We start from the raw sequence: 26,930 nt of genomic DNA on the forward strand, positions 1-26,930 counted from the left end.
GCTGGCCTTCTGCAACCAGATGCATCACTTCTGGAAGAAGGCAAAAAGCAATTTAAAGGCCAGCCAAGAAGGCATGAAGCTATAGCATGACCAGAAGGCCACTCTGGTGTAGTTTCAGACTGGCCAGAAAGTGTGGGTCATGGAACCAGTAGAGCCCAGGGCTCTCCAGGCCTGCTGGACAGGCCCATACGAAATCAAGTAGTGCAAGGGTGGAGGCTACATTCTTGGTACATCCCCAGACTCCTAGGAACCCTCTAAGGATGCTCCATGTGAACAGACTCATGCCTCACTTTGAGAGGTCTGAATTGAGCATGCTCCTTGTGACAGATGAGGGGGTGGAAGAGGACAGTTAACCTCGCCCTGACCTCCTCTCTGCACAGGAACACGATGGGTCAGTGGAGGGTGTCAACCTCTTTCAACCTGACCCCAGAATATCAGAGAGCCCTTTACCGGGTGCTGGGACAATCTGCCTCACAATTCCCACTCAACCCTGGACTTGCACATCTGTGCATCCATTATGTTGACAGTGGACACAGTCCACATGTAAAAAACAAAATGTACAGGTTGTCAGACCGGTTGAGAGCCAGCATCGAGGAGGAAGTCTCCAAGATGTTGGATTAAGGGGTAACTGAGACCTTGAGTCCCTGGTCCAGCTCTGTGGCTTTGGTACTAAAGGCTGCCCCACCGGGCACCACACCAGAACTCCGGTTCTGTGTTGACTACAGAGGACTCAATTCTGTCACCAGGACTGATGCACACCCCAAAGCTGTTTTTTTTTTTTAAACAGACTTTATTGAATTTTAAACAGACATTCAATAAGGCACATCAATATTGCAAACTGCATACATTCAGGCATATTCGTACATGAACTTCAGTTACTTATGAAGATGATCTGGTGTGCCGTGCCAGTGGCCTAGGGCCTCTCCCCCCTCTACCCACTTAATAAAGATAGCACAGTGCACATCACAGTCAGTCCATCAGGGTCTCTGCTATTAGTCCGTAGAGTCACTGCTCAATATTGTAAAACACCCCTAACTATACCCCCACCCTCACCACCCACCAGGCGTGTCACATGCGACCAGGCATTTATCAGTCTGATCCGGGGGTATCCTGCTCTGTGTTCTGCTAGCTGCTTTTCTAGGGCTATTCCACTAACCTAACGGTAGAGGAGTAACTGCCCCTGCATATCTGCTCCAGCGTTAGGAGCACAACTGGGTCTAGAGTGTGGGGTTCAATCTTCGCCGTCAGGGGCCTCTCCTGCTGGGTCTTCGCCACCCTCATCCTCTGGGTTCTTTAGCAATTCCACTAAAGCTGCCCATGCCCTGGCTGTTTCCAATGCCTTCTTGCTCCCTGTTTTTTTTGGCTATTTGCAACCTGACCGCCCCCTCGCATTCTGCCCATTTAACAAATTATTTTTTCCATCTGTGTATGTTAGGGCCATCTCTTGATTTTCAATGGCTGTTGATGTCCCTTTTAGCTAAGACCAGTCCCAAATCCAGAAATTTACTTGTCACCTTATTCTTGGCCGTGTGGGGGAACCAGTGCAGTAGGCAATACCCAGTTTTTATTACTATCTCCCTTTCGGTCACATCTGCCAATAGTGTGGTTACCTCCTCCCAGAAGTCCCCCAAGTTCGGGCAGTCCCAGAACATGTGCAGGAATGTGCCCTTTCCATCAGTTCTCCCCCACACTTTCTCAGCTATGGGTTCGCCTAAAACAGCTTCCCATTTTTGACGCAGCTCACTCAAAGGGGGTGGGGGGGGGCATTTCATGTGTAAGACGCCTGTAGAGGCATGTGACTGCTTTAAAGGTGCCAGCAGCTGTCACCACATATTGGCACCCTGAGATGACTGGGTCTCTGTGAGTCCTCCCACCAGTGTTTCCGTATCGCTGCCGTGAGGGCCGTGTGCAACAAGAAATCCCCCAAGGTAGTTTGTATCTCTCCCGAAGGTCGTTGAATTGGATCAGAGTGCTCTCTTCATACAGGTCCCCCATTGTGGATATTCCCATCTCTCCCCAGGCCTCCAGTCTACGCCAGCGCCTCACACATAGCCAATGTGATCTCCAGGGCATAGAGGCATTTAATCTTAGATCGGCATAAGCTCCTATTCTAGCATTTGCGTGCTCTTTTTAGTGCAGTGGGGATGGTACGGTCCGGAATAGGGAGCCTCAGTATGACTCACGATAGCAGCCGCAGGCTCGGGCCTCATCTCCCTGGTCCACTGTCCCTCTAAGTATTCCTGCCACCCACTTCGTGAGCCACTGTAACTGTGCCGCGAGGTAATAGCACTCAAAGTTGGGCACGGCTAAACCTCCCTCCGCTCTTGGTCTCATTAGGGTGGTGAGTGCTCCTCTCAGTCTTTCGGTCCCCCATATGAACGCCAACACCAGTGTTCTGAGTTGGGTAAACAGTTGCGCCGGTATACAAACTGGCAGTCCTCATTTTTAGGAGGGCGACCTGACCAGCCACCGGGTAAGTCAGGCAATTCTACCAAGGAGCTTTACAAGGTCCTGAAGGAATTCACAAGCCCTAAGAACCTGCCGTCCGCACCCGTTTCGCAACACTGGGTGGACTCTCTTTCCAACTTCTTTGAAGAAAAGATTTTAACCATCCACCGATCGTTGACTCTTTATGATAATAGTTCGGATCCAGCCAACGAGTCTGATGCCCTCGCTGCCCCTTCTCATCTTCTTGATGAATTTACTAATGTTGACCCTAAACTAATCCTCAGGGCCTTGCAAAAGATAAAATCCGGTTCCCCCACTGATCTGATCTCCCCAAAGCTATTTCTAACGATTGCCCCTGCACTGGTCGAAAACATTACAGATCTCTTTAATAAATCACTTTCAGAAGCCGTTTTTCCTTCAAGCTGGAAAATTGCCCGTGTGAAGCCCATTCTGACAAAGCCTACGGCTGATCCTAAACTTCTCTCCAACTATCGTCCAATTTCTTTACTCCCCTATTTTGGGAAAGTATTGGAATCTCTTCTTAATCAGCAACTTGTTGTCCATCTGGAGAGTCACAATCTATTAGACCCTTCACAGTCTGGGTTCAGAGCTGCTCACAGCACTGAGACAGCATTGGTCGAGGTCACAGACAACATCAGACGAGCTCTTGACAGACATCAATCGGTAATTGTCGTACTCCTCGACCTGTCGGCTGCATTTGACACCATCTCTCACAGCATTTTAGAACATCGGCTGCGGGAGATCGGTGTCAGTGGTAAGGCCCTGAAATGGTTCAGAAGTTACCTTTCAGACCGTAAAACCATTGTCCAGTCGGGACTCAGTATCTCCTCCACAAGACCTGTCACGTTGGGTGTACCACAAGGTTCCATCCTGAGTCCTACCCTTTTTAATCTGTACATGAATCCACTGGCCCCAGTGATTAGGGCTTACGGACTGGATGTCATATTGTATGCCGATGACACTCAGATCATAGTCACACTGGGTCCTGACCCGAATGAAACCATGGTGCGTTTTAAAAACTGTATGTCCCACGTCAACAGGTGGATGAAAAGTAACCATCTTCAACTGAAAGGTACAAAATCTGAGATTATGCTTTTTGGGAAATTGCCTGAATACTGGTCGCCAGACTGGTGGCCCTTCGACCTTGGCACCTGTCTGGTCCCCAAAGAGGTGGTTCGTAATCTGGGCTTCCACATGGACAATCAACTGTCCATGAGGGCCCAGGTCAACCATATTATTAGTACATGTTTCCGAATAATGCGCACGTTGCGGAAAGTTTTTAAATGGATCCCCTTGGAAGCCAGAAAACCTTTGATTCAGGGTCTTATTACTAACCGAATGGACAATGGCAACACACTTTTACAGTCCTTTAATGATACCTTTTTAAACAAACTGCAGATTCTACAAAATATTGCGGCTAAGTTGATCTTGAACCTGCCTCATCGAACATCTTCTGCCCCATGACTCAGAGCTCTACACTGGCTCCCAGTGTGAAAGCGCATTCTCTTTAAGGTCTCATGCCTTACGCATAAGTACCTCTATGGGAAAAGCCCACAATATTGGTCCAAAAAACTCTGTTGGTACAAGCCTCAGAAGGCACTCAGGTCCAGTACCAAGTCTTTGCTTACTCCCTTCAGAATATATACCACCAGACAAGGTGGTAGATCTTTTTCGTACCTAGCTCCGGCCTCCTGGAATAGATTGCCTGTTGACCTACGATCTACCCCCATTCATAGTTGTTTTCGGAATAAGCTGAAAACATGGCTGTTTGATCAGTAATCTTCCCCAGTCTCTCCGCTCCAGAGCAGCTGCAAGCGCCATGAGACTCTTCGGAGTGATATGTTTTGCGCCATAGAAATGCCTCGGACTTGACTTGACTGACAGTGGGAGGGTCCCCCAGAAGTCAAACTGCTTTTAGTTCCTCTCAAGGCTGTCCCCACATTACCTTCCAATAGGTCCCCTTGAGTATGGTATATCTGGGTACCCGGATATGTCAAGCAGCAGTCCTACCATTGTGCTCCTTCCGTCTCTTGTGGGCCCACCCTATCCGCCATAGCAGGGAAGAGGCATGACTTCGCCCAGTTAACCTGAAGGCCAGCCACCCTCCTGAGTCTATTTAGGAGCTCTTCAGCCCCTCGAAGCGCGTCCCCCGAGTCTGCCAGAAACAGCAACAAATCGTCTGCATACAATGCAATGTGATGCACCTGCCCAGTCACCTCTAGGGCCTGGAAGTATCGGCCTGTTCTAGCCCGGGCTGCCAGTGGCTTCATAGCCAGGGCAAATAGCAGGGGTGACAGCGGACAGCCCTGCAGCATTCCCCGGTCTATTCTGCAGGCATCAGAGATCAGACCGCCCATCTTAACCCTGGAGATAAAATTCCTGTAGAGAAGAGACGTCCACCCAACGAACTCAGTACCCAGCCCGAATTTCCTCATCACTTGTAAAAGGTAAGGCCATTCAAGGCTATCGAATGCCTACTGCGAAGATGGTCGCCTCCTCCTTATGGTAGGAGTCAGCCTCCAGCACATGGAGGAGACGTCTGACATTCAGTGCCGTGTTTCTGGTGGGGATAAAGCCAGCCTGATCTCAGGATCTTGTAATCAAGTTAAGCATAGAGAGCGGTCGGTATGTCGCTCTGGCTGCCCCGGCTTAAACAGCGGGATGATGACCACTTCTCTTGTTGACCCAGGCAAGTGTCCCTCCTGTTATATAGGTTATATAGGTCCAGCATCCTAGCAGCCAGTAGATCAACATAAGTTGAGTAGAACTCTACCGGCAGTCCATCCGTCCCTGGTGTCTTATTCCTGAACATGTTCTTGATGGCCCCCCTCACCTGGCTCACCTCTATGTCCCGTCCCAGGGTCCCAGCTACTTCCTCAGATACCACCGGAAGCACCACGTCGCATATAAAACCATCAAGGTCCTCATCCATCGGGGCCAGTCTGCTCTTATACAGGTCAGTGTAGTAATCCAGAAACAGGTTGTTAATGTCCAGTTGTCTGTGGCGAATCTCTCCTCCCTGTCCTTTCAGCTCTAATATTACAAAGCCTCTCTTAGCCGGGTTACCCAACCAGGCCAGCAGGGCCCAATTCACATAGTTTTTATAATTGAAGCAATGCAGTCTCTGCACCTGCTCGGCCACTGCTTCCCTGGCCACCAGAAGCTCCTCCTGTTTGTCTCTCCTTTCTGGCCTCTCCTTCTCCAGGACCCGGAGTTTCTGCTCAGCCACCAATGTGTCCTGCAGAAGCACCTTCCGTATTCCTACTATCTCCGAGATACAGCGCCCTCGAATAACCGATTTAAAGGCGTCCCACTCTATAAGTGGGTTTGTTGCCGGGTTAGCGTTTTCTAAAAACATTTCTCCCATAGCGGTACCCACTGTTGTGTGGAAGACCTGGTCCTCTAACGCTTCAGGTCTCAAGCGCCAGGTAGGGATTTTGGGCCTTGCAAGGGACCACAACATCCCCAATAATACTGGGTTATGGTCCGAGATCGTTCTGGCAAGATATTCATTGGTTTGTACACATTCGTGTACATCAGGGGAGCACAGTATAGAATCTAGGCGGACATGAAGCTCATGCAATGCCGAGAAAAAGGAATAGTCGCTGTCCCCAGGGTGTTGTGCTCTCCAGGAGTCCACCAATCTCCCCGGTGTTGCCATTGACGGCGCGCCTCTGCTAGCTTATGCATGGGGGTGTCAGGGAGTGGAGGGTGGGAACAGTCTAGCCCAAAGTCCGTAATACAATTAAAGTCGCCCCCTAGTATGATCAACCCCGTCAAGGCTGGGGCCAGCGTTCTGGACAGCTGTGTCAGAAACGCGACTTGCTTCATATTAGGGGCATAGAGGCTACGCAGGGTGATATCTCTGTGATCCAAATGACCGGATAATACGACATACCTCCCCACGGGGTCAATTATTTGTCCCATGCACTGTAAGGGCACTCCTGCCCTCACCCAGATCAGGACTCCCCTGGCGAAGGCCGAGTAGTTTGTATAGAACACTTGGCCACGCCATCGACGCTGGACCGCAGCTCCTTCTTTTGCCATTATGGGGGTCTCCTGAAGCAGCGGGATTTGCACCCCTCTCTGAATCAAGAACGCATGTATTCTATGGTGCCGCAGCATAGTGTGCATCCCTCATACATTCAAAGATATGAATTTAAGATGGGTACCCCTGTGCTAGTTGCGTCTCTTCCCTGGTAATTCTCTCAAGTGTGACACGCCTGGTCCCAAGAAACAACCCCTGAACCAAACAAGGACCCCAACTCCCCCTCCCCAGGACAGGTACAAGCAAACTAGTTCCCATCCAAACACAAAACCAATAACGAGAGTCCTCTGGTGATTGTGGGGCTATGCAGCTTACCCTACCGGCCCCGGAGCACCACCAGGTCGCATCCCCCAATGTCTTGATAGGATCGTCAGCCCCGGTTCACATATCGCAGTTCATCTGCCTGATCAGTAGGGGTGATATTCTCCGCATTTGCGTTCTCCATGTTAGACCCGTCCGGTGTCTCGATGTTGCCCCGCTTCTTCATCTTAGTTTGCGCCACTCAGGCAATGTCATCTGCCGTTTGGGGGGGAACCTCTGGCAATTCCGTCCCTGAGTCCTTGTTAGCGCTGGCAGCCAGCAACACATCCAACCTGTCCGCTTCCAGCCCACTGTTGCTCGACCTAGGGTTATAGCCACCCTGGCTAAGTTCCGCAACTGCTTGCAGTGCTTTGCACCGTTCGGATCTGACCTCCCTAGGGGACGGCAACCGGGTCATACTTTTACTTTTGTCTGTGGGCTGCTTTGTCAGATCTGGTGAGGAATTACGCAGGTTCCTGGCCTTGTCCGGAGTCCAACCATTTCCATGCTTCCTGCGGCGTAGTAAAAAACTGCACTCCTGCTTTATCAGCCACAAGTAGGCGTGCCGGGAACAGCATTGCATAGGGGATCTGCAGCTGTCGTAGTTTCTTTTTGAGGGCTAGAAATTAAGCTCTTTGCCGTTGCACCGCCCTAATAAAGTCTGGGAAAATCATAATCTTACTGTTGTCCATCTGCAGGTCCCGCTTCTGGCGGGCTTGGTGGAGTACATGATCCCGATCCCTGAAATGAAGGAGGCGCGCCACTATTGGACGAGGAGGGGCTCCAGGTCTAGGCATTCTGGCTGGGACCTTATGAGCTCTGTCCAGTGCGTAGAAGGGGGAGAGCCCCTCCGGGGCTACTTCAGCTTTGATCCACTCTTCAAGAAATCGTACCATGTCCGAACCTTGCGTTTTCTCCGGCACTCCCACTATGCGCAGATTATTTCTACGGGATCTCCCCTCACTGTCCTCAACCCGTACCTCCAAAACCTTGATCTTGGCCTCCAACGCACTGAGTGATTTTTGTAGAGTAGTCACCGCCTCAGGGAGATCAGTGAGTGTTTTTTCAGTGGTTGCCACGCACTCCTTAAGTTTACGGTGATCATCCTACAGAAGGCTGAGGCCTGTCCCTATTGCATTGATTTTCACCTCCAGTGCCTCCCTGGAGGCCGTGATGGCTTGCATGATGTCCGTCAGGGTGGGCCACGTGGAAGCAGCATCTTTTCCCGCCTCCACACTCTAATCGTCATCGTTAGTTTGAGTTCAGGTGCACCCCATGTTAAGGGCGCTATACCCCTTCCGCTTGGATACTTTCCTCATTTTCCTCTGAGTCCCTGAACCCACAGTGCCAGGCGGATCAATCTGCGCAGGTGGTGCTTGAAAGGCTCTCACTGCCTCTCCATGTCTCAATGGGCTGCTCTCCATGTAGGCCTTTGGTGTGCCGCTCAGTAGAACAAAATGGTCTTCTAAGGCAGGGTCAGCCTTGATGCTCCAGGCCTATGGAACCTACTGCCCCTCAATGTCCAACTCCTTTACACCCTCCTATCGGCTTCCGCTGAGCTGTACAACCTGCCCTGTTGTCTCTCCGGCGCCCCTTTTCTTGCGCTCCCCACCTTCAGCGTCACGGTTGTCTGGAGGGGTTCCGGCCAGTCTTCACGCAGTTCACCGCCCGATTGCTGGCGGACTTGCTTGCTCTGCTCTGTTTGCTCAGTTGTGTCCCAGTCAGGTGCCCCTCAGGTCCCGTTCTCCAGATCTCTACTCAGCTCAGGGACAGCATATATTGCTGGAGGCCCGAATCTGGGCGGGGGCTTCTGCTGCTCGCGTCTCCCCTCTCGTGTTGCCTCAGGGGTCCCCTTCGCTGCCTCTACTAGTTTGTTGTGCCTGCCGCAGGTCCCACCAGTATGCCAGGGAGTGGGGACTCCCTCTCAGCCTCCAAAGCCCTCTCACTCCAGGACCTCCACTCGGCACCTGAGACCCCACCAGCGCAGTCACTTTCCCCTCTCAGGCCTCTCTTCCGCTGGCTCTCGGGGTGAATAGACTCTCTGTGATGGCCGATGCAGGACCCCTGCTCAGGGTGGGGCAGCCCCCTCTGGTGTGCTGCCACTGAAGCAGATGTCTCTGCCCCACAGCAGGCATCGCAGAGCTCACCTGGGTACAGTTGTCAAGCACTCAGCAGCGTTTTTCAGTGTAACGGCCGATAGTCCTCGGCGGCACGTCTCGGCTGCCGTCAGGATTACGCTCCTCACTGCAGCTATCCCTGCCGACCTCCTTGCTCGCCGCCCCCAACTTCCAGGTTCAGCAGCGTCCGCCACTCTGCATTGCGACCGCCATTTTGTTGCTCTCGGCACCGCTCCTTTCCGGTAAAAAAAACTGACAATTTCCCCAGGAATCGGGGCCGTTGGGCCGGATCGGCGTGGTCTAGGGTTGTTCAGCCCCAGGTATTTCTAGATATTATTGTGCCTAGGGCTCAGGATACTTGGCAATGGGGGATACGCAGGCCGGAGCTCTGCAGTCCGCTCTTGCCTACATCAGCACCAGGCCATGCCCCCGTGACACCCCGAAGCTGATGAGCTCATTGTCAGGTGGGCGTTGCCAAATTCCTCAGTACCTATGATTTGACATCAAGGTATTGGTAGGACACTCTGAATGAGTGTGCCAAAGACAGGTCAGCATTTTCAACCCCACAGGGCTACTTCCAGTTTCTAGTGATGCCCTTTGGCTTGAAAAATGCCCCTGCTATGTACCAAAGGTGGATTAACAGGGTCCTGGCTGGTAAGGAGGCCTTTTGTACCACCTACTTAGATGACTTTACTGTCTACAGTTCCAGCTAGGAGGAACACCTGCATCACCTGTATAAGGTGCTTCAGGCCCTGCAACATGCAGGCCTGACAATCAAAGCCAGTAAGTGCCAGATTGGGAAGGGTTCCGTGGTGTACCATGGACACCTGGTAGGTGGGAATAAGGTGTAGCCCCTCCAGGCCACAATTGAGACTATCATTGCCTGACAACCACCTAAAACACAGACAGAAGTGAGAGCCTTCCAAGGCCTCACAGGCTACTACAGAAGATATGTTAAGGGGTATGGCACCATTGTTTCTCCCTTAACTGAGTTGACTTCTAAGAAGCAGCACGGATTGGTTATCTGGACAGAGGCTTGTCAGAAAGTCTTTGATTCTCTCATGGTAGCCATGTGTATAGCACTTGTACTCGAGGCACATGATTTCTCCAAGCAATTCATCGTGAAGAGGGACACTTCAGAGTTTGGCACAGGGGCAGTCTTAACACAGCTGAATGAAGAGGGACTAGACCAACCAGTAGCCTTCATTAGCAGGAGGCTACGAACAGAGGTGGAGTATCATTGAAAGAAAAGGTTTTGCTGTGGTCTGTGTGGGCACTGAAGAAGTTGAGACCATACCCGTTTGGTACTCACTTCCTGGTTCAAACAGATTACAGGCCCTCAGATGGCTCATGGAGATGAGGGGTGAGAATCCAAAACTATTGAGATGATCCATCTCCCTACAGGGAGTGGACGTTACAGTGGAACACCGTCCGGGGTCAGACCGCCGCAATGCTAATGGTCTTTCCAGGTTTTTCTGCCTTAGTGAAGAGAACTCCCAAATGGTTGGGTGGCTCTCCCCACTGTCAGCTGGGGTGGACATGTGTTAGACCTGACAGCCTAAGGGCGGTCTTACTCCCAACTTTTTGCCTACCTATTCCACGTTTCCAACCTTGTTTTCGCTAGTTTTAGAACTCTGTGCACTTTGCCACTGCTAACAAGTGCTAACATGGTTGTGATCTCTCCCCTAAACATGACAATATTGGCTCATCCCCAATGGGCATATTTAATTTACTTATAAGTCTCTAGTAAAATGCACTACATGTGCCCAGGGCCTGTAATTTAAATGCAACTAGTGGGCCTGCAGAACTCATTGTGCCACCCACTTAAATAGTCCTTTAAGCATGGCTCAGGCCTGTCATTGCAGAGCCTATAAGTGCAGTTTCCACTGCCACTTTGGCCTGGCAAGTTAAGCCTCTTGCCAGGCCTAAACCTTCCCCTTTTATACATTCAAGTCACCCCTAAGGTAGGCCCTGGACAACCCAGAGGGCAGGGTGCAATGTACTTAAAAGGTATGACATTTACCTTTAAATCTTTACGTGTCTTGGTAGTGAAAAACTCTCAAATTCGTTTTTCACTAATGCAAGGACGATCTCTCCCATAGGATAACATTGGGATTACATTTTATACATGTAATTCCCAATTGAGAATAGATAGACTTTTCAAGTTTGGTGTCTCTGGAATCACAATTTAAAATCCAAACGTATGGTGAAGTCGGATTTTAAACTGCAATGCTGGAAATGACACTTTTAGAAAGCTGGCATTTTCTTACTTTAGCCATATGGTGCATGCTGCCCGTCTCTGATACACGCCTGGAGAGGGTAAAAACTGGGCTATGTGTATTCACCCTAGACAGCCACACACAATGGGAGCTTAGGGGTGACTTGATGGGCCAACCTGGAAGGATGGGAGGGAGAAGCTGGACACAGCCTCACTGTTCCCCTGCCTGGGTGAGAAGGACTGAACCTGCATCACTTGAACCCAGAGTGACTCCAAGGGTTAGCTGGCTTGCCCCCTGATTTGAAGCCTCGGGGACATAAAAGACTTCCAACCTACCAGGTTCTGCATCCAGACTCTATCATCTGTGAGTCTACCCTGCCAAGTCATGCCACCCCAGTCCTGGACCCTTGAAAGTGAGGCCTAAAGTGCTTGCTTCAGCTAAACCCACACATCCTCTGTCGAACCTGCGCATATGCACCGTTACGTGTATCAGAACTGGCACATCGCCCTTGTTCCATGGATCGGAACTGGTGCATAACTCCTGTTGTGTAACCAGAGCCGGCTCATCACTTTCAGTATGTGAATCCGCGACGCATTGACTTCTGAACCACCACTGCAAAAGGTTCTGCATCTCCGTCGGCGGCATTCTTGACAACGACAATGAATCTCTGCATTGATGCACTGCGCTCATCGGAGCTGACACATCGTTGCTGTTGTGCGGATTAGGACTGGTGCAGCGCCCCTGTTCCGTGGCTCGACACCAACACATTGTGTTGGCTGCACCCCACATCTTCAACGTAGCCAGGATCAGGGTACTTTTGTTCAGCTGGCCTCAATAGGGCCCTGCGCTTCATCGCGGTCAGCCTGAACTTTTGACTTTGTCCTGGTCCGGCGCAACCAGATATCCCAAGTAAGTGCTTATTGCTTCTAAGCGCTAATTTACAGTTTATTGTTTTAAAATTCATATCTCAAGTTCTGCTTATTGGATGTATGTCATTTTGGTCTTGTTTTATTTAATAAATTAAGTTCTATTTTTCAATCATGAGGCATGTGCTAAAACCGTGAGGGTTAGCAAGAATATTTGACAAAGTCTAATTTCAAAGGGAAGAAGTGCATGAACTGTTTACTAAAACCCACCTAGTGAAGAGGGGCAGAACTAACTATCAGTAGAGCAGAACGTATTTTACATCGACTCCTCTCCTAGCGAGCTCCACTCCTGTAAATATCTTGACAAACTAGATCTAGCACACCACTGCTCCTTCACCAGGGATATAGCAGGACCCCAGGGAGACCCAGGGCCCTCACCAAGATCAGTGGTACACCGTGAAATTCAGGTAGCGACTGAGAAGAGTAGAGTGATTTCCAAGATGATGACCTGTTGGCAGATGGTGCAACCCACACTTATGAAGCAGTCACCAAGCTGTTGAACTGGAACGCCTAATTGCCATTGAACTAGAGTGATCCTACTTACACATAAGAGCAGGCTGCTAGTGTACACAGGCTACACAGTGCACTTCTGACACCCACACAAATGAGTATTATCATAGGATGTCTTATCCGGTGACAGGCGTACAACCAATAATAACAGTGAAAATCTGCCTGATTCCTTTCTTTCATTTCCTCTCCTTACTTGCCGACCTCTATGAAACTTGAGGTAATCTGGTCTCGGTTGAGTATGTGCAGAGCTCTGAGATACTGAAAGCTGGATGCCTAGAATGAAGATATTCAGTGGTATGGCTCAGGCTGAAAATGTTTTTATTTACTTTGAGTATTAGTAACAAACTGTTTAAAACAAATGCCATTAAGCCCATAGAGAAGGGAAAAAAAATATCTGTTGTATAAGGTATCACGGGGATCAGGCAGGGAATTGGTAGACAACATGACAGACGATGATGAGTGAGGTACACGGTGATGTGTGAGTTTTTTGGATAACGGAAGGAGCAGGAGAGTGGCTCCTTTCCTCCCACCTACTGTAATGAAAAACGTAAGGGAGGAGAGGATGATGGGTAGCCAATAGGCAAGCCCGATTTTGCTCCTGGGGGAGGGTTATAAATAAGGGGCGTGCCCCGGAGCAAGGGTAACTACTAAGTCTGAATAGTGGAATGCCATGTTTACATAAATGATGCAGAGCTAGACTATGCAAAAACGATTTGGGATATTGCGTTACTGCTATGTAAGTCAGTTGAAAACATGACCAAATAAAGAAATTAAAAAAACATAACTGTTGTATGCATTATTGTTAATTGGGCAACATAAAATGCACTCTAAGAATTTGTAAAACAAGTACTAGGTAGGAAAGATAGGATCACAGTGAAAGGGCCCCTAGCTGCTGATGAGAAACATCCGAATCACGTGTACATGCAACTTTGTTACAAGACGCCTCCTTCCTAAAATATTCTTTGAAGGTCCAGTAGGGCCAATGAAGAAAGCAGGTTTTAGATTTAGAAAACAATATGTATCAGGGGTTTTAGCATATATTCTTCTCCTTTGTATATTTTCCCCTATTGTTCTCACTCCGCAATGTGAATTTTAGAACTGGACACTTAAGTTAATCTATAAAAAAGGTGTCTTGTGATAGAACTTGGTGGACTCTCATGCAGTGGTCCCTAAAATTGTCAAAACATTGGTTATCTGAATCTGTGGACTAATGACAACAATAAGTGAAAAACCTATCTTTATCCAGCAATCACTTATAATTTCACACGGACACCTTGCAGAACCCTAGTACCCCCAGATGAGATTTGGAAATAATTGAACCCCTTGCATTCAAGTTGTTGACAATTTACTTCAACCAATTTTAGTTTCCTTCCAATGCTCAGAGACTAGGACATTTAGAAGAAAAAAATTGACCTTCAGTATCTGCTTTCATAGGCAAGTGCATAATACTTTTATCAACCCAGCACCTTTGATCAGCTCAGAGTGTAATTCCAATGTTGACCTCATGTATTGCATAAGATCGCTGCTTCTGAAACAGCAGTGAACAACCTGCTGTGGAAGGGTGACAACACTTAAATGAGTGAGGGTAACTGGAAAGAGTGACCCAGTGTTCTAGAGTCCCTCTGGCATCTGTGTGCAAATATCCAAAGGTGGCACAGATATCAAGCTATCCGATGGTTAAGTCTAAAGTATTCAGCTGCATCTGCATTTGCATTTAGGGTAACAAGGGCCCCTATTTCATTAAACTGCCAGAAAGTATCATTTTAAGCCAGCCAGTTCAGTCCTTCTCATTTTGAAATTTCTAACTGGATACTGACTGGTTCTCAGCAGGCCTACTCACCTTGCACAATACTGCCAGGCCAACAATGGGCACCACCTGCTGCAGGGACTCGTTTATCGTGAGTCCTTTATGGGTAAAATTCACTTGCCTGACGCTTTTCTCCATAATTTATTTTTCCAGGTTTGCTCTTCATAATACTTTTCATTATGACCCCTCGGGGTCTCTCATGCAATACTTGGTGTGCTCCCTCCATTCAGAAACAGACTGCAGTCCGGGTGAGTTTGTCGGCCACCTTTCACCTTTGCATTATATATTCCTTGTTACAATTAATGGCAGTACAGTATTTGCCCTGGTTCCCTCCTGTGATGTTTGTCTCTCTTCCAGACTTTCTGGGACTATTAGTGAGTATTGTATGGCGTGACAGTCTACTTCTCATGTGTTCTTATCAACCAGGAGTTTATTCCTGCTTCAGATGCGGATTCTCCTTTCTCCTTACAGTGTGACTCCTCACTCGCGCTTGGGATCATTGTATTCCGAGTCCTGGTGATGCTCCCATATACATAAGGGATCGAAACGCCGTCGACTTTGATATTTACATTCCCTTGAATGTACTATTGTTGTTATGATCATATATTACGAACACCCTGTGTGATGCACCCACATTATTGTATCACGTCAGCACCGAGCACGTTGCTGCTTTTCATTTACACACATCTGTAAATACTGTAATTTTTACCATATGCAAATCATGATTTAAATTCTCCGTTTTTCAGAATAAATGTTTAAAATAATATTTTTGGCCATTTTGATTAAACAGGGACTGTTCCTTTCGAATACTGAATAGGCTCAGATCCCTATTGACTTCAGGGTATACCCGTGTTTAAAAACTACATAACATATTATAACATTTGTATTTGTAAAGCGCACGTTCACCCCTGATGGGGTACCGTGGCGCAGAATAACAGATGTTTATTGTTACCCAACTCAATGGTACTCGTTTTATCGACCTCAGATGGATGAAAGGCTGAGTGGACCCGCCGGGACCCGACAAACATTTTAGGTTACAGCACCTTGCACTCTGGCGTTTGCAGTTTTTCCAAATTATAAAAGCAAAACGGCAGATACTATATGCAAAGTTATGTGAGCCCAAATGGTCCACTGGACATCTCACACTGCATGGCTATTCCAAACAATTGAGAACCCAGAATGCAATACCTTATGCCACTGCAGGCAGGTCTGCAAGAAATCCCCTCAGTGATTCTACGCACACCAGAGTGGCAGATCCATCTAGTTAGGTCTCAGTGCAATCCATTTACCCATTACAAGGCGGACATAGTGGAATCTCGGAGTATATTCTATAAAATCCATAGCATACTCCGTCATCACAGAGATAATTTGAGACGGGTTTCCAGTTCAATTGTAGGGATTATTCCTGAAAGCCCAATGCATGACCAACTTTGGTTCCTCCAGACAGGCTGCACTGTAATATCTTAGGCCAATCCTCATAGGCCAAACCCCATTGTCATATCACCTACACCATTGCTGCAGGAGGGACAATGGCATGATAAATATTAACTAGTTACTTCAGCTTCAAAGGGTGCTAATAATGATTAATTTACTGCATGAGACTGTTTCTCTAGATACACGATCAAGAAAGCAAGCAAGGGAGTTTTTAAGTGGGTGACTGAGCGAAGCAAAGAATAAGAGCTAATATTGGATGATGAAGGCCTGTCTCAGCTTACAGGCATACATCTGGGAATCTTCGTCATTATAAAAAAAAATCTTGAATATGGCCCAGATTGAGTTTTTGGCCTTTCAGGGTAAAGGGAGTTGGTACAGAGATACATGGCAAGTCCTCCACAGTGGGCCCCATAGAAACTGTATTCCAAAGTTAAGACAGATGCCTACTATAGTCAATACAGGATGGGCATTTGGATGAGAAAGACTTGTTAGAGGTATCCTTTTTTTGCTCACACATGTGGCACTGGAGACCGATGTGGCTGCTCTGCAATGCCTCTCCGAACCCATTAGAGTACCATGGACTTTAGTTAGAGACTTGTACATTTCGCCCATGTTAGAGACATTAGCTGTGCCCAGATTTTCCAGGAAGAAAACCTGTCAATTTATTTTTCGCATCTTAAGGCATAAAAGCACTTGCTACTACAATTACATGCTGGCACTGCAATTGCATTTAGACCTGTCCAGGTGCCTAAAAGTCAAGCACAGTTACTCATGGTTCTTTTGTCCTGGTGACGACCTGAAGATTATTTGCACAGTCGAGATGTCAGCAATTGCGAGTAGACATGAGACAGACCTCTGTTGTCACAGTTCTATGTGATGGTCATTTGGAGGACTTAATACTGTACTAAGTTCTCCTGTTACTTGTATCATCATTATTTCTGCTTGTCACATATGCAATTCCTTGAACAAGCACTTCGAACACGTATTGATTACCAAAGCACCAAGCACTTCACCTTTGGATATATCTTTCGTTAAGTAATGTAAATACTCTCTAAAATACATAATTTTTACACTTCTATTTCATGGCCCACTAATTCTATAGATTACCAGGAAGACTGAGTATGATCTGATTTGATAAAGTTACTTTGCAATCAAAGAAGCAAAAGGACTGATAAAAAGGGAAGGGGTTTTTAAGGTTGGCGAGGAGCCTAAAAGCATTGTGGGTGTGAGAGAGGAGATCACAGCATGGTATAAAGAAATGAACAGGGAAAGAACATGGAGCAGCTACAGGGGTCGGACAACAAGGCCAGAGAAAGCTTAGCACACAACTCTTCCACAGGGATAGAAATAATGGCAACACCATCAGCCTCAATGTTGGACATAATGGAAATGCTACAAAAAACATTGCAAGGTCTATTGGTTGGAAGTAACCATGATAAATCATGATATTCTAAAGGCCCAAAAAGATCAACTTCAGAACATTGTGGGAGAAGTAAAAGTGATCCGGGACCATATGCCATCTATAGTTAGACCCGTAGAAATTGTTAACAAAAATATGGAAAGCACTGGGGACGCTCCTCAGCAGATGGAATTGCAGAATGTGTATATCTCCAAACGACCTATCCTCATAAAAAAACGGGGAGAACCAACAAGATATAAGCAGTATATACCCCAGCCAAAAAAGAGTGAGGAAGATCCCAGGGAAGGGAATGGGGAAGAGGAGAAATGAAAAACAGCAGACGGAAAATATCGCTGGAGGGTTCACACATGAGAGTAGGCAAAAGATAAAAAGCCCCATAAGAGACATATAAAAAAAAGAATGGAAGGGTGCCCCTGGAGAAGAGGGAAAAAAGGGAACAAGGAAGGATTCACAACAACTATAAAAAAGTGAAAAGCCCATAATCAACAGGAGGAGGGATGTAGTACTAAAAAGAGAACTGTAGCCCGTGAGGAAAAAGTAAGTAAGCTGAATGCCTTAAATAGTTGGAAGGGAGGACAGGATAGTACGGGTCTACAAAGCACAGAAAAAAATAAAGAATCTAATATGTGGCTATATTTTTAACCAGCCCAACTAAGAAAGGGTGGTAATAAAAAAAGAAAGTTATACCCCTTAAAATCAGTCTCAACTTCTCTTTGCCTTCTCTAAATGCATCAACCTGGGAGAAATAGGAACCAATGACCTTAGACAAGTTGGGTTTCTACAGAGTAGCAAAAGACAAGAAATAACGAAAGTTCTGATATATTCAGTGCTATGAAAAACAGTGTTGATAAAAGCAGAGCAAGAATTACAAGAGGAAGGGATAAGGCTAATTCAGAATCAGAATTACCTGAGCAGGAAAACCAGGTGAACCATTTTTGAGACATCACACAGTACTTGGGTCAAGACAGGTGAGATTACTAGATAGGATACATTAGGAAAAAGGCAACATCAAAATCACTGTTGACAACGTAGAGACAAGCAATCACTGGGGTAATAGGAGTTTTGAAAAGAGGTACCGGGGCCATTTCAAATTGACCCAGATAAAGAGGGGTATTTAAGTGAAATCGACTAATGTGTTGGGTCGTGGCACACCCTTGGGATACTAACTTGGAACATTAATAGGTTTGGGAGAAGGAAAAAATTAGGAAACCATAAAAAATTTGCCAACTCCCATGAGATCATATTCTTGCAAGAAACTTGGCTGTGCGACAAAACCCCCACAATGGGGTTGTCCAAATAAATAGGCCCGCAACAGGAATGCCCCGCAGTGGGATAATGACCTTAGTATCCACTAGGATAGCGAGAAAGGTAAAACCCCTAGAAGTAAAATGCAAATGGCTTGTGGGGTGCAGAGTGCTTCTACGGGACTCAGACCCCAAATTTAGTATGGTAATTATAAATGTATATATGCAGGGGGGGGTCCGTAAACCTATAGATTAGGAATGGGGTGCTTTAAGGTAGACCTGGATTATCTGTGCAAAAAACATGATAAAGACATGTTTATTTTAAAGGGAGACTTTAACGACAAATGTAATCCAAAAATTATTGACCCATGGTTCAAAGAGAAGTTGGATACCTACAAGATCAATGCAGCAAGTTTCCCTGAAACTATGTCAGCACGGGATATTGCATTAGGAAAGTACTTGGCCAGGAAGAACCTGTTCTGCCTGAATGGCAGGATGGAGACTGATTGCTAAGCTAAGCAAACATTCAATGTTGGTTTGCAAACCTGTCCAATTGACTAAATATTTATGGATGCCTGGAATTTCGAAAGCATTAAGAGCTTTCCAGTAACACAATGAAAGGGAAGTGACCCTGATCCTCTAAAATTAGAATTACTCAGGGGGGAAAGAGCCCTACGAGAAAAGAGAATCCCTCTAAAATTGGATTACCCAAGGCACAAGAATAACCGAGGAATGCATGGAAAAACTGGCTAATTTGCCAAAGAACTTCAAAGTGGACAATGTAAGGGTAGTAAATCTAGAGAGGTAAAAAAATATAATCAACCAAGTAGTCCACTGTCTTAGGGTTAAGACAAAAGCAACTGCAAATGCCTAAAGAAATATGGCTAACTATGGAAACAGAAAGGAATGGTTCCATGCGGAATGTCTGAAATTAAAGAGGTTAACAAGGAAAGGGGAGAGACGTCTCAAAGTAAAGTATGATTTTGAAAGTTATAGTAATCTGGTGAAACGAAGGAAAACGTATAAAACATGTATCCAGAATCAGAAAAGGAAATTTTAAAAGAAATGCTAGAGCAACTTACTTGAAGCAATAGAAACAAGAAAGTAAGAAAGTTCAGGAAGCTAATACAGGAAGGCTCCGGCAAAACTAAGGGTGTAATGAATTGTGTGGTGGAGGAAGCTGCTTGGGAGGAGTACTTGGGGAAAATCTATGGTAAAAGGCTAGAGCCAACAGAAAGAAGTAGAACCCACTGAGGGGGTGGAGGATGGCATTAGAGCATGCTTAACTGTAGAGAATATAAAACTGACTATAGTAAATTTAAATCTGAGCTGTGCAGCGGGCCCGGATAATCTCCCAGCCATAATAATAAAGCCTTGGTTGGGGTGGTGAGCAGATCTCCTGCTTCGGTTGTTCTCCTTTACACTTGACAAAGGGCAATTCCCAGATAGTTGGAGAGGTGCAATAATAAGATCCACCCATAAGAGAGGAGATATAAGGTCTCCTAAAAACTATAGGCTGATTAACCTTTTAGATGAGGGTGAAAAGGTCTTCACAAAACTCATACTTGAAATACTGAAGGAATGGGTCGAAATGAAATCAATGTCCCCCTAGGACAAGGTGGCTTCAAAGAGGGTCACTCCAAAATCGATCACTGCTTTGCCGTCTGGTCCATCGCACGGTTGTCGATTGAGCAAAGAGGAAGGTTGGTCTGCTTCGTAGAAATCAGTGCTGCTTTTGATTTGGTGGACCGGGACTGTCTATGGCAAACCAGGAAAAATGATGATCTTCCAAAGGGAATTTTGGGCATAATACAGGAGCTACATTAACACAATTCGGCCCAAGTTATTATCGATACTTAGGGGTCACTGGCGCAGAAAATAGAAATTAACAATGGATTAAGACAGGGATGCGTGTGGGACCCACTGCTAATCTTCATATTCGTCGCGGATCTCCCCAAGACACTGGCAGGAGCAAAAGGCGTTAGTCCCTAGAATAGATGTGAAACACATATCATGCCTTTTGTATGTAGACGACCTTGTAATTTTAGATCAGACGGAGATGGATCCACAGAAAAGTTGGATGCATTTGGGGAATACTCTAGCCACAGACAGTTAAATGTAAATATGGATACAACTAAAGTGGTGTGTTTTGGTAAAAATGTTGCTAAGTTCAGGTGGCATATGGGAGCCACTAAACTGGAAACAGTTATTTTATAAATACTTAGGAATTTGCTTTGAAAGGTCTCTGAACTGGCATACCCATGTGGAGGCCATAAAGGTGAAGGCCCAAGCCTCGGTGAGTGGCTTGAGAAAATTCAACTGGGACTATGTGGTTATGTCACACAGACCAGTTCTGAAACCCTTCATGGCCATTACACAGCCACAACACGGAGCTGAAATACTTTGCATCCGTGATAAAAGCAGGTGGGATGTGGTGGAAGGGAAATGTATCAAGACCTTAATGTCCCTGCCAGTTTTTTCCATGGTACAGGCCATTAGACTAGAGGAGGGTCTGGCCACATGGAACATATCAGCCCAAGGGGCTATATTAAGATTCTGGAAAAAAGAGGACCAGGAAGAGGAACAGAAAGTCTCCTATTGGTGCAAAAACGAGACTCAGCATAATGAACTAAAATATGTCAAAGGTGTCAGAAAAAATGTGATATCTGTTTGTAGGGATATGAAGGTGACCCTTTGTCATGAAACTGTGCAAGTTGACGTCTCCAAGGGTGAGCTGCGGTCTATAGAAACAGAACTATCCCAGGAAAAGGACTGGCAGTATTTGGGAGGGAAAAAATCAGCTGAATTCATGCTAAATTCATGGGAGAAGGGAATCTAGTTTCCCAAACCTGTATATTTTACCAAACCGTTGGCTTAGGTGCAAAGTATTAAGAATTATTATGGACTCAACGCTTACTATGCAAATGGGAAAATAAAAAACAGAAATGATCCAACTGGATGGAAATTGCACATGTGGGATACATACAAAATGCAACATTTGCACGTTAGTGGATTGCTTAAAGGTGCTGCCCTTGCAGAAATTGTTTTTACGTCCACTATTTTTAAATAAGGAATAATGAGGCAATAGAGTTTATTACTGATATGCAAAACGTGGACACCGCAATTGCTTTAGGCAGGTTTACGACTGCAGTTAAGAAGTCATACTCGGATAAATAAAATGAATTAGGAGTCTAGATAAAATATTTTAGCAGTTACAATAAGAAATTAAATGCTATAAATATAATCTGGATCTTTAAAGACCACTATTTTATCTTGGTTTTAACAAAGAAATACTTGAGGTGTCAACCCTACATAATAAAATGAAAATGCATTCTCTAAATTAATGATAGGTGAGCTAATTTTAAATTAGGAACTTTGCTAATCTTGTAGACATTTTCTAATGATATGAGTACGAAGGGATATATAAATATGATGGTCTTTTATCTGCTGAAACCTTTTATTTGTATAATATTTATCACTTCAATTTTCAAATGTTTTAGATAATGTGATTATACGTGCTAATTTGTTGTTTAAAGCCAGTTGGTCTAAATAAACATTTTTTTGATTGATTGATAGATCAGCATTGTAATTTGCCAAAATCCTCGTACTAATAGGACTAGCTGTATGACAGACATATTGCTATTCCTTAACGTTTTAGTTTCTTATGAATAAATCTATCTGAAACATTGTTCCCTATCATGTTGCCTATACAGTGAGACATTTAGACTTCTAGGACATCTGGGGCTTATTCTGCATCAAAAAAGTGTGCACAGGCTGATAAAACATGGTTTACACTAACATTTCAACTTTTGAGAAAGCTAAACGTGAATCTCCTAAATTCAAGGGTCAGTCGGTGTGGAACTCTAACAAAAGGTGACAAAAATAAACTAGGAATAGACTTGTTGCTGCTAGTGTCCAGTAGAACATACATCATGGTCCTTTGCCTGAAGAGGCCCCTTCAGTCTTTGTTTATGTGACAGTCAATCTCGGGAAACAAATGCACATTTCATCTTCTTCTCAACATTTTGCACATAGATTCAGAGAAAGTATGAATAACCTTTATTCGTTCCTGCCAGCGTAAGAGGTAGTAAAGTTTTTTTTGTATTTACAATACCTACATTTATTATACACTTAAAAAATAAGGCATTTGTTAGTTTTTATATGTACTGCACTACATCTGTATCATGAATTAATTTTTTTATACAATGATGTATACATTGATTTTATTGGCATTTTATGTGTGCTTTATCAATTGCTGGAATACATTGATGATAATACTGGCTAAACATGTTTCCCACACACAAAATATTGACAACAAAAAAAGGTAAGGGAACTAGAGAATATCACATTATGTTTCTGGCCATAAGACACCACATTCAGATCAGGCTGTTCGGGGACTTGTAATAGCTGTTAGAGAAGTTGTAGAACATGGTTTCAGAATGGAATCAATTATTAGAAGCATGTAAGTGTGGGTGGTACCTACCCTGTGAATGATGTTTGGCCAAGTGAATACATTAAACTACCAACCAATCACAGCTCTCTAATATCGGCCTGCTTTCTACGCCTAGCCTCCCTCCTCAGATTCCCGACTTTCTCCTAAACCCTCTCTGCCCGACCCATTCAATTTACAGACCTCACCCTCATTCCGCAGTTATTCTTGGATTTGCTGTTCCTGCTTTCTCACCAACCAACAGCTTAGTCTTTCCAACCCAACTTCTCTCCATAGCCACCGTGTTTTTTTTCAGCCCTGCATTTCTCTTACTTTCTTCAGCCTGCTGACCCAGTGCTTTTGGTACTACACACAATGATGAGACAGCAATCAACAAATTATTTCATTTTGGGGTGTACAAAGTTCTGGGTCATGAGCACCACCATCTATTTACTCAGCCAATCTCTCCTTGCAGGAGCAAAAGGTTGTGTGAAATGGGAACCAATGCACAAAAGCAATTAGCAATGCTGGGATGTTTTTGCACTACTCTATAGTCACATAACTGAAGTAGCTTTCCAAAATAACGGAAAAAACTGTAGCCGTTTGTAGTTAGTTTGAAGGATAGGTAACATGGAGACAACGATTCCAGCAGCACGCCTACCACTCCATATATGTTAGTGACGCACCAAACACACAGTAATAGGCTAGATCTAAAGTGGTTCCATGTCAGGAGAGACATGCTCTGATTCAGAAGCCGTTGCCTATTGCTGTATCTCACGGTACTTTAAATTCTAGCATTTGTAGTTTCATTTACAAGAGTACAAATGCTAGAATGCAAAGAATCAAAAGCTGAGGTTCACTAACTATCTCAAACTCGAAAAAAGGAACACCATTGACCTTTCCCACAGTGCAATGCAACTAGCCTCAAACGCCACCAATTGCAGACCACTGCCAGAGTGCAACAGCAAAAGCTATCGCGCTCAAAGACCTCTCCCACACTGCACCCAGTGGCCCAAGCCGGCCATTCCTAAATTATAAACAAACCAGCTGCTCCATGCTAGGCCTGCAGAAAACAGAGAGACGTGTATCACACATTTTGTATGTATTAACACTGTAATAATTCCGGTGTCACATCAGTAAAACCGTTCCAATATCAAAGGAAGAGTCCATATCTTCAGCGAAAGTAAAATGCAAGCTAGAAGAAGTAAGCACTTTGGAAAGTCAGTGAATCTTAAAGAAAAAGGGATAGCAATTACAGAAGGATTTCTGAAAGGGAGGGTTTGACAAGGTGGCATACAGTCGGGCTATTTTATGTGGGTAGAGTCTCAATACGAACTCAAAATGGCTCATGAATTTTACCGAAAATGTCATGAATTTCAACCACAGGTCTATGGTCTCCAACTGACTTGCTAATGCCAGGACGAACTTGATACATTTAACTGAATGTGCGTGCTTTACAATTAGGATTTTAAATAATTTACTCATCACAAATACCACACATTTCATATACTAAATTAATAAACATTGAAGTATCAATCGTGCGTTTGAGAAGTTCTAGATCAAATGAAAAAATATAGTGATCCACAGTGACCCACAAAATGTAGTTGATATATGTTAAAAATAAGAATACTTAAACCAAACAAAATTATGCTCTGAATTCCTGCGCAGATCATCTCCAGCATTCTCACATGGTGCTGAACTGCGCCAGCCTAGAACATCCAAGTTGATACCCTAAAGATCTCAAGCGTGATATATGCATTGAAATTTGACCAGTCAGTATTCCAAAAATGCAGATCTGAACAGTGCAGGCATGACCACAGAACAAGAGTTTACAAAAGTTACCTACACTCTGAAGAATCGTTGGTCACACTGTGTACACCGATGAGGATTTATGCCGTAATCATGGGTGCACAAATGCTTGTAGACCTTCTTCCATTCTGTATCTGCATTGAAGAAAAAGCAGCAAGAGGAGCACATCAAATGTAAATTGGAATCATTCTTCTAGATTGGTAAAATGGTAAAAGATAACTTCTGTAAAGTGCACAAATAATTTAAAATAGGATTTAACAAGGTATAACTACAACTGAACTACGTTATTCCTAATAATAGTGTGGGACACCGTTAATCTTAATTGCAATGATCCACTATATAGTTAAGGTGAAATAGGGGTACTTGTTCCTTTGATTAAAAAATATACATACTTACAACATACTACTCCCTCCCAACGTCCCTACGATAACAATCATGTGAAAGTGTATAACTGTAGATAAGAAAACATGTATTTATTTATCTATAGCTATTGATTTGTCATTTGTGTTCTGCAACTATTTTCCTTCTAGGGCACCTTAAGTCAAACAAATTCCATTACCAATAGTAGTACAGGTGGGTGCAGAAAATGGATTCTTTATGCACTAGAGCAAACAATAATGTCACTAGAAGTGCCCAATTGTCTATAAAATTACTAATTTGCAAGTCATTACTAAGAAATATTGTTTCATGAACAGAGGGATAGATTTCTTCAGTTTCCTCAAGGATTACTTTTAGAGCTAACTAATACCACAGAGACATCATGAGGCTAAAGACTGCCCACACCCTTCTTAAAGCAGCCATCCCAATTAGCAAAGGAGAAAGGGTCCAAAAAGGTCCCTTTTCCTTTTAAGAAGGAGTAACAACCTCAACTTGGGAGTCATTGAGTTTTCAATGCTTTGCAACTAGATTTATGATCGTAAACCATTGATACATCAGAATTCGAATCAATATTTGGAAGGTAAGCCCAAAAAACACCTCTTCCAAATAGTGATTCAGAAACCATTTCTAAACCAATTTCAAGTCGTTAAATTGGCTCAGTAAATAAGAAAAGTGTTTTAGCAGTCTCAAAACCATAAAGTTAGTGATTCTCAGTGTTCAACCAATGAAATACTTATTATATCTAACCCTGTGTGTGTTCGCCATGCATGGTGTGTGCACCATACCTGTCAAGACACGTGGAGACTCTCAGTAAGTTTATGATTATTTTACATTTAATCAGATTACTGTAGTAAGTGAAGCCTTCAGTTGTTATACAAATTTGCTACTGTAAGGTCTAAAATATTTATACCGTTATTTTCAAACACCCTACTGATAGTGTTGTTGACTGGGTGAACCCAAGATTGTTTGGTTGTTTTTTAACTCATGTAAGCAAGTACCACCAATTGAAGCCTGTGGGTTTTTTTCAGCTTTAAGAAATCCCCAATATATTTCAACAACATGAGCCCCACCAGCTACAAGCATCTTGAATTTATCTTGCATACCTGTACATATCTATGATCAGAGTAGGGAGAGGCAACCATTGTGCTAAACTTACAATAATAGTTGTCACAATCTAACACCCCATTGGGGGGTCACACCACAGTAAAACAATTAAATCTTAGATTTCTCGTGATGCTGCCAACCTATCTACACTCCAGCAAATTAACAGTGAAGCTCTTTATTTTGGGAGACACTTATGGCTTGAGTTTTTCAGCGTTTTTCTAAAGTCATTGAACGGATGTCACGATGATCCCAACCGTTCCCCAACATTTTGTTTTCTGGATAAAACAAATATTTGCATTGCGTGCATGCATGCATGGTTGACTTTCAGTTTCACATTGATAAAGGTGTATGAAGTATTACCGAAGTATTTGTGTCCCTAATTTGTTGTAGTGCGTGTTAAAGGATGCATTTTGACAACTGTTGCTGGGATTGGCAAGGATAGTATATAGGGCCCGATGTACTTAGAGACAGGTCGCAAAACGTGTTCCAAAATTGTGCACCTACTTCCCCTTTGTGACTAGTAGCGAAAATATTTTTTAAGAGCAGGCATGTCCCATGGACAGAAACCTTTCATTTTTCTTTTTTAAATGCATCCCGTTTTCCTTAAGGAAAACAAAATGTATTTACAAAAAAGAAACTGCTTGATTTAAAAAGCAGTCACCGACATGGTGGTCTGCTGACCCCAACAGGCCACCAACCCTGTGATTGCTGGCCAT

General features: G+C 44.7%; 1 protein-coding gene across 6 annotated transcripts in view; it reads right to left on the reverse strand.

Moving 5' to 3' along the window:
* Window positions 1–26,930, reverse strand: part of LOC146822994 (uncharacterized) — a 291,184-nt gene that overhangs the window by 119,663 nt on the left and 144,591 nt on the right. For all 6 annotated transcript variants that reach the window (XM_085607181.1, XM_085607177.1, XM_085607180.1 and 3 more), the window contains one exon: window positions 24,770–24,866. In XM_085607181.1, coding sequence (XP_085463307.1) covers window positions 24,770–24,866 — 97 coding nt within the window. The remainder of the gene's footprint in view (window positions 1–24,769; window positions 24,867–26,930) is intronic.

The sequence above is a fragment of the Triturus cristatus genome, chromosome 5_2, assembly GCF_964204655.1.
Source record: "Triturus cristatus chromosome 5_2, aTriCri1.1, whole genome shotgun sequence".
Taxonomy (NCBI): Eukaryota; Metazoa; Chordata; class Amphibia; order Caudata; family Salamandridae; genus Triturus; species Triturus cristatus.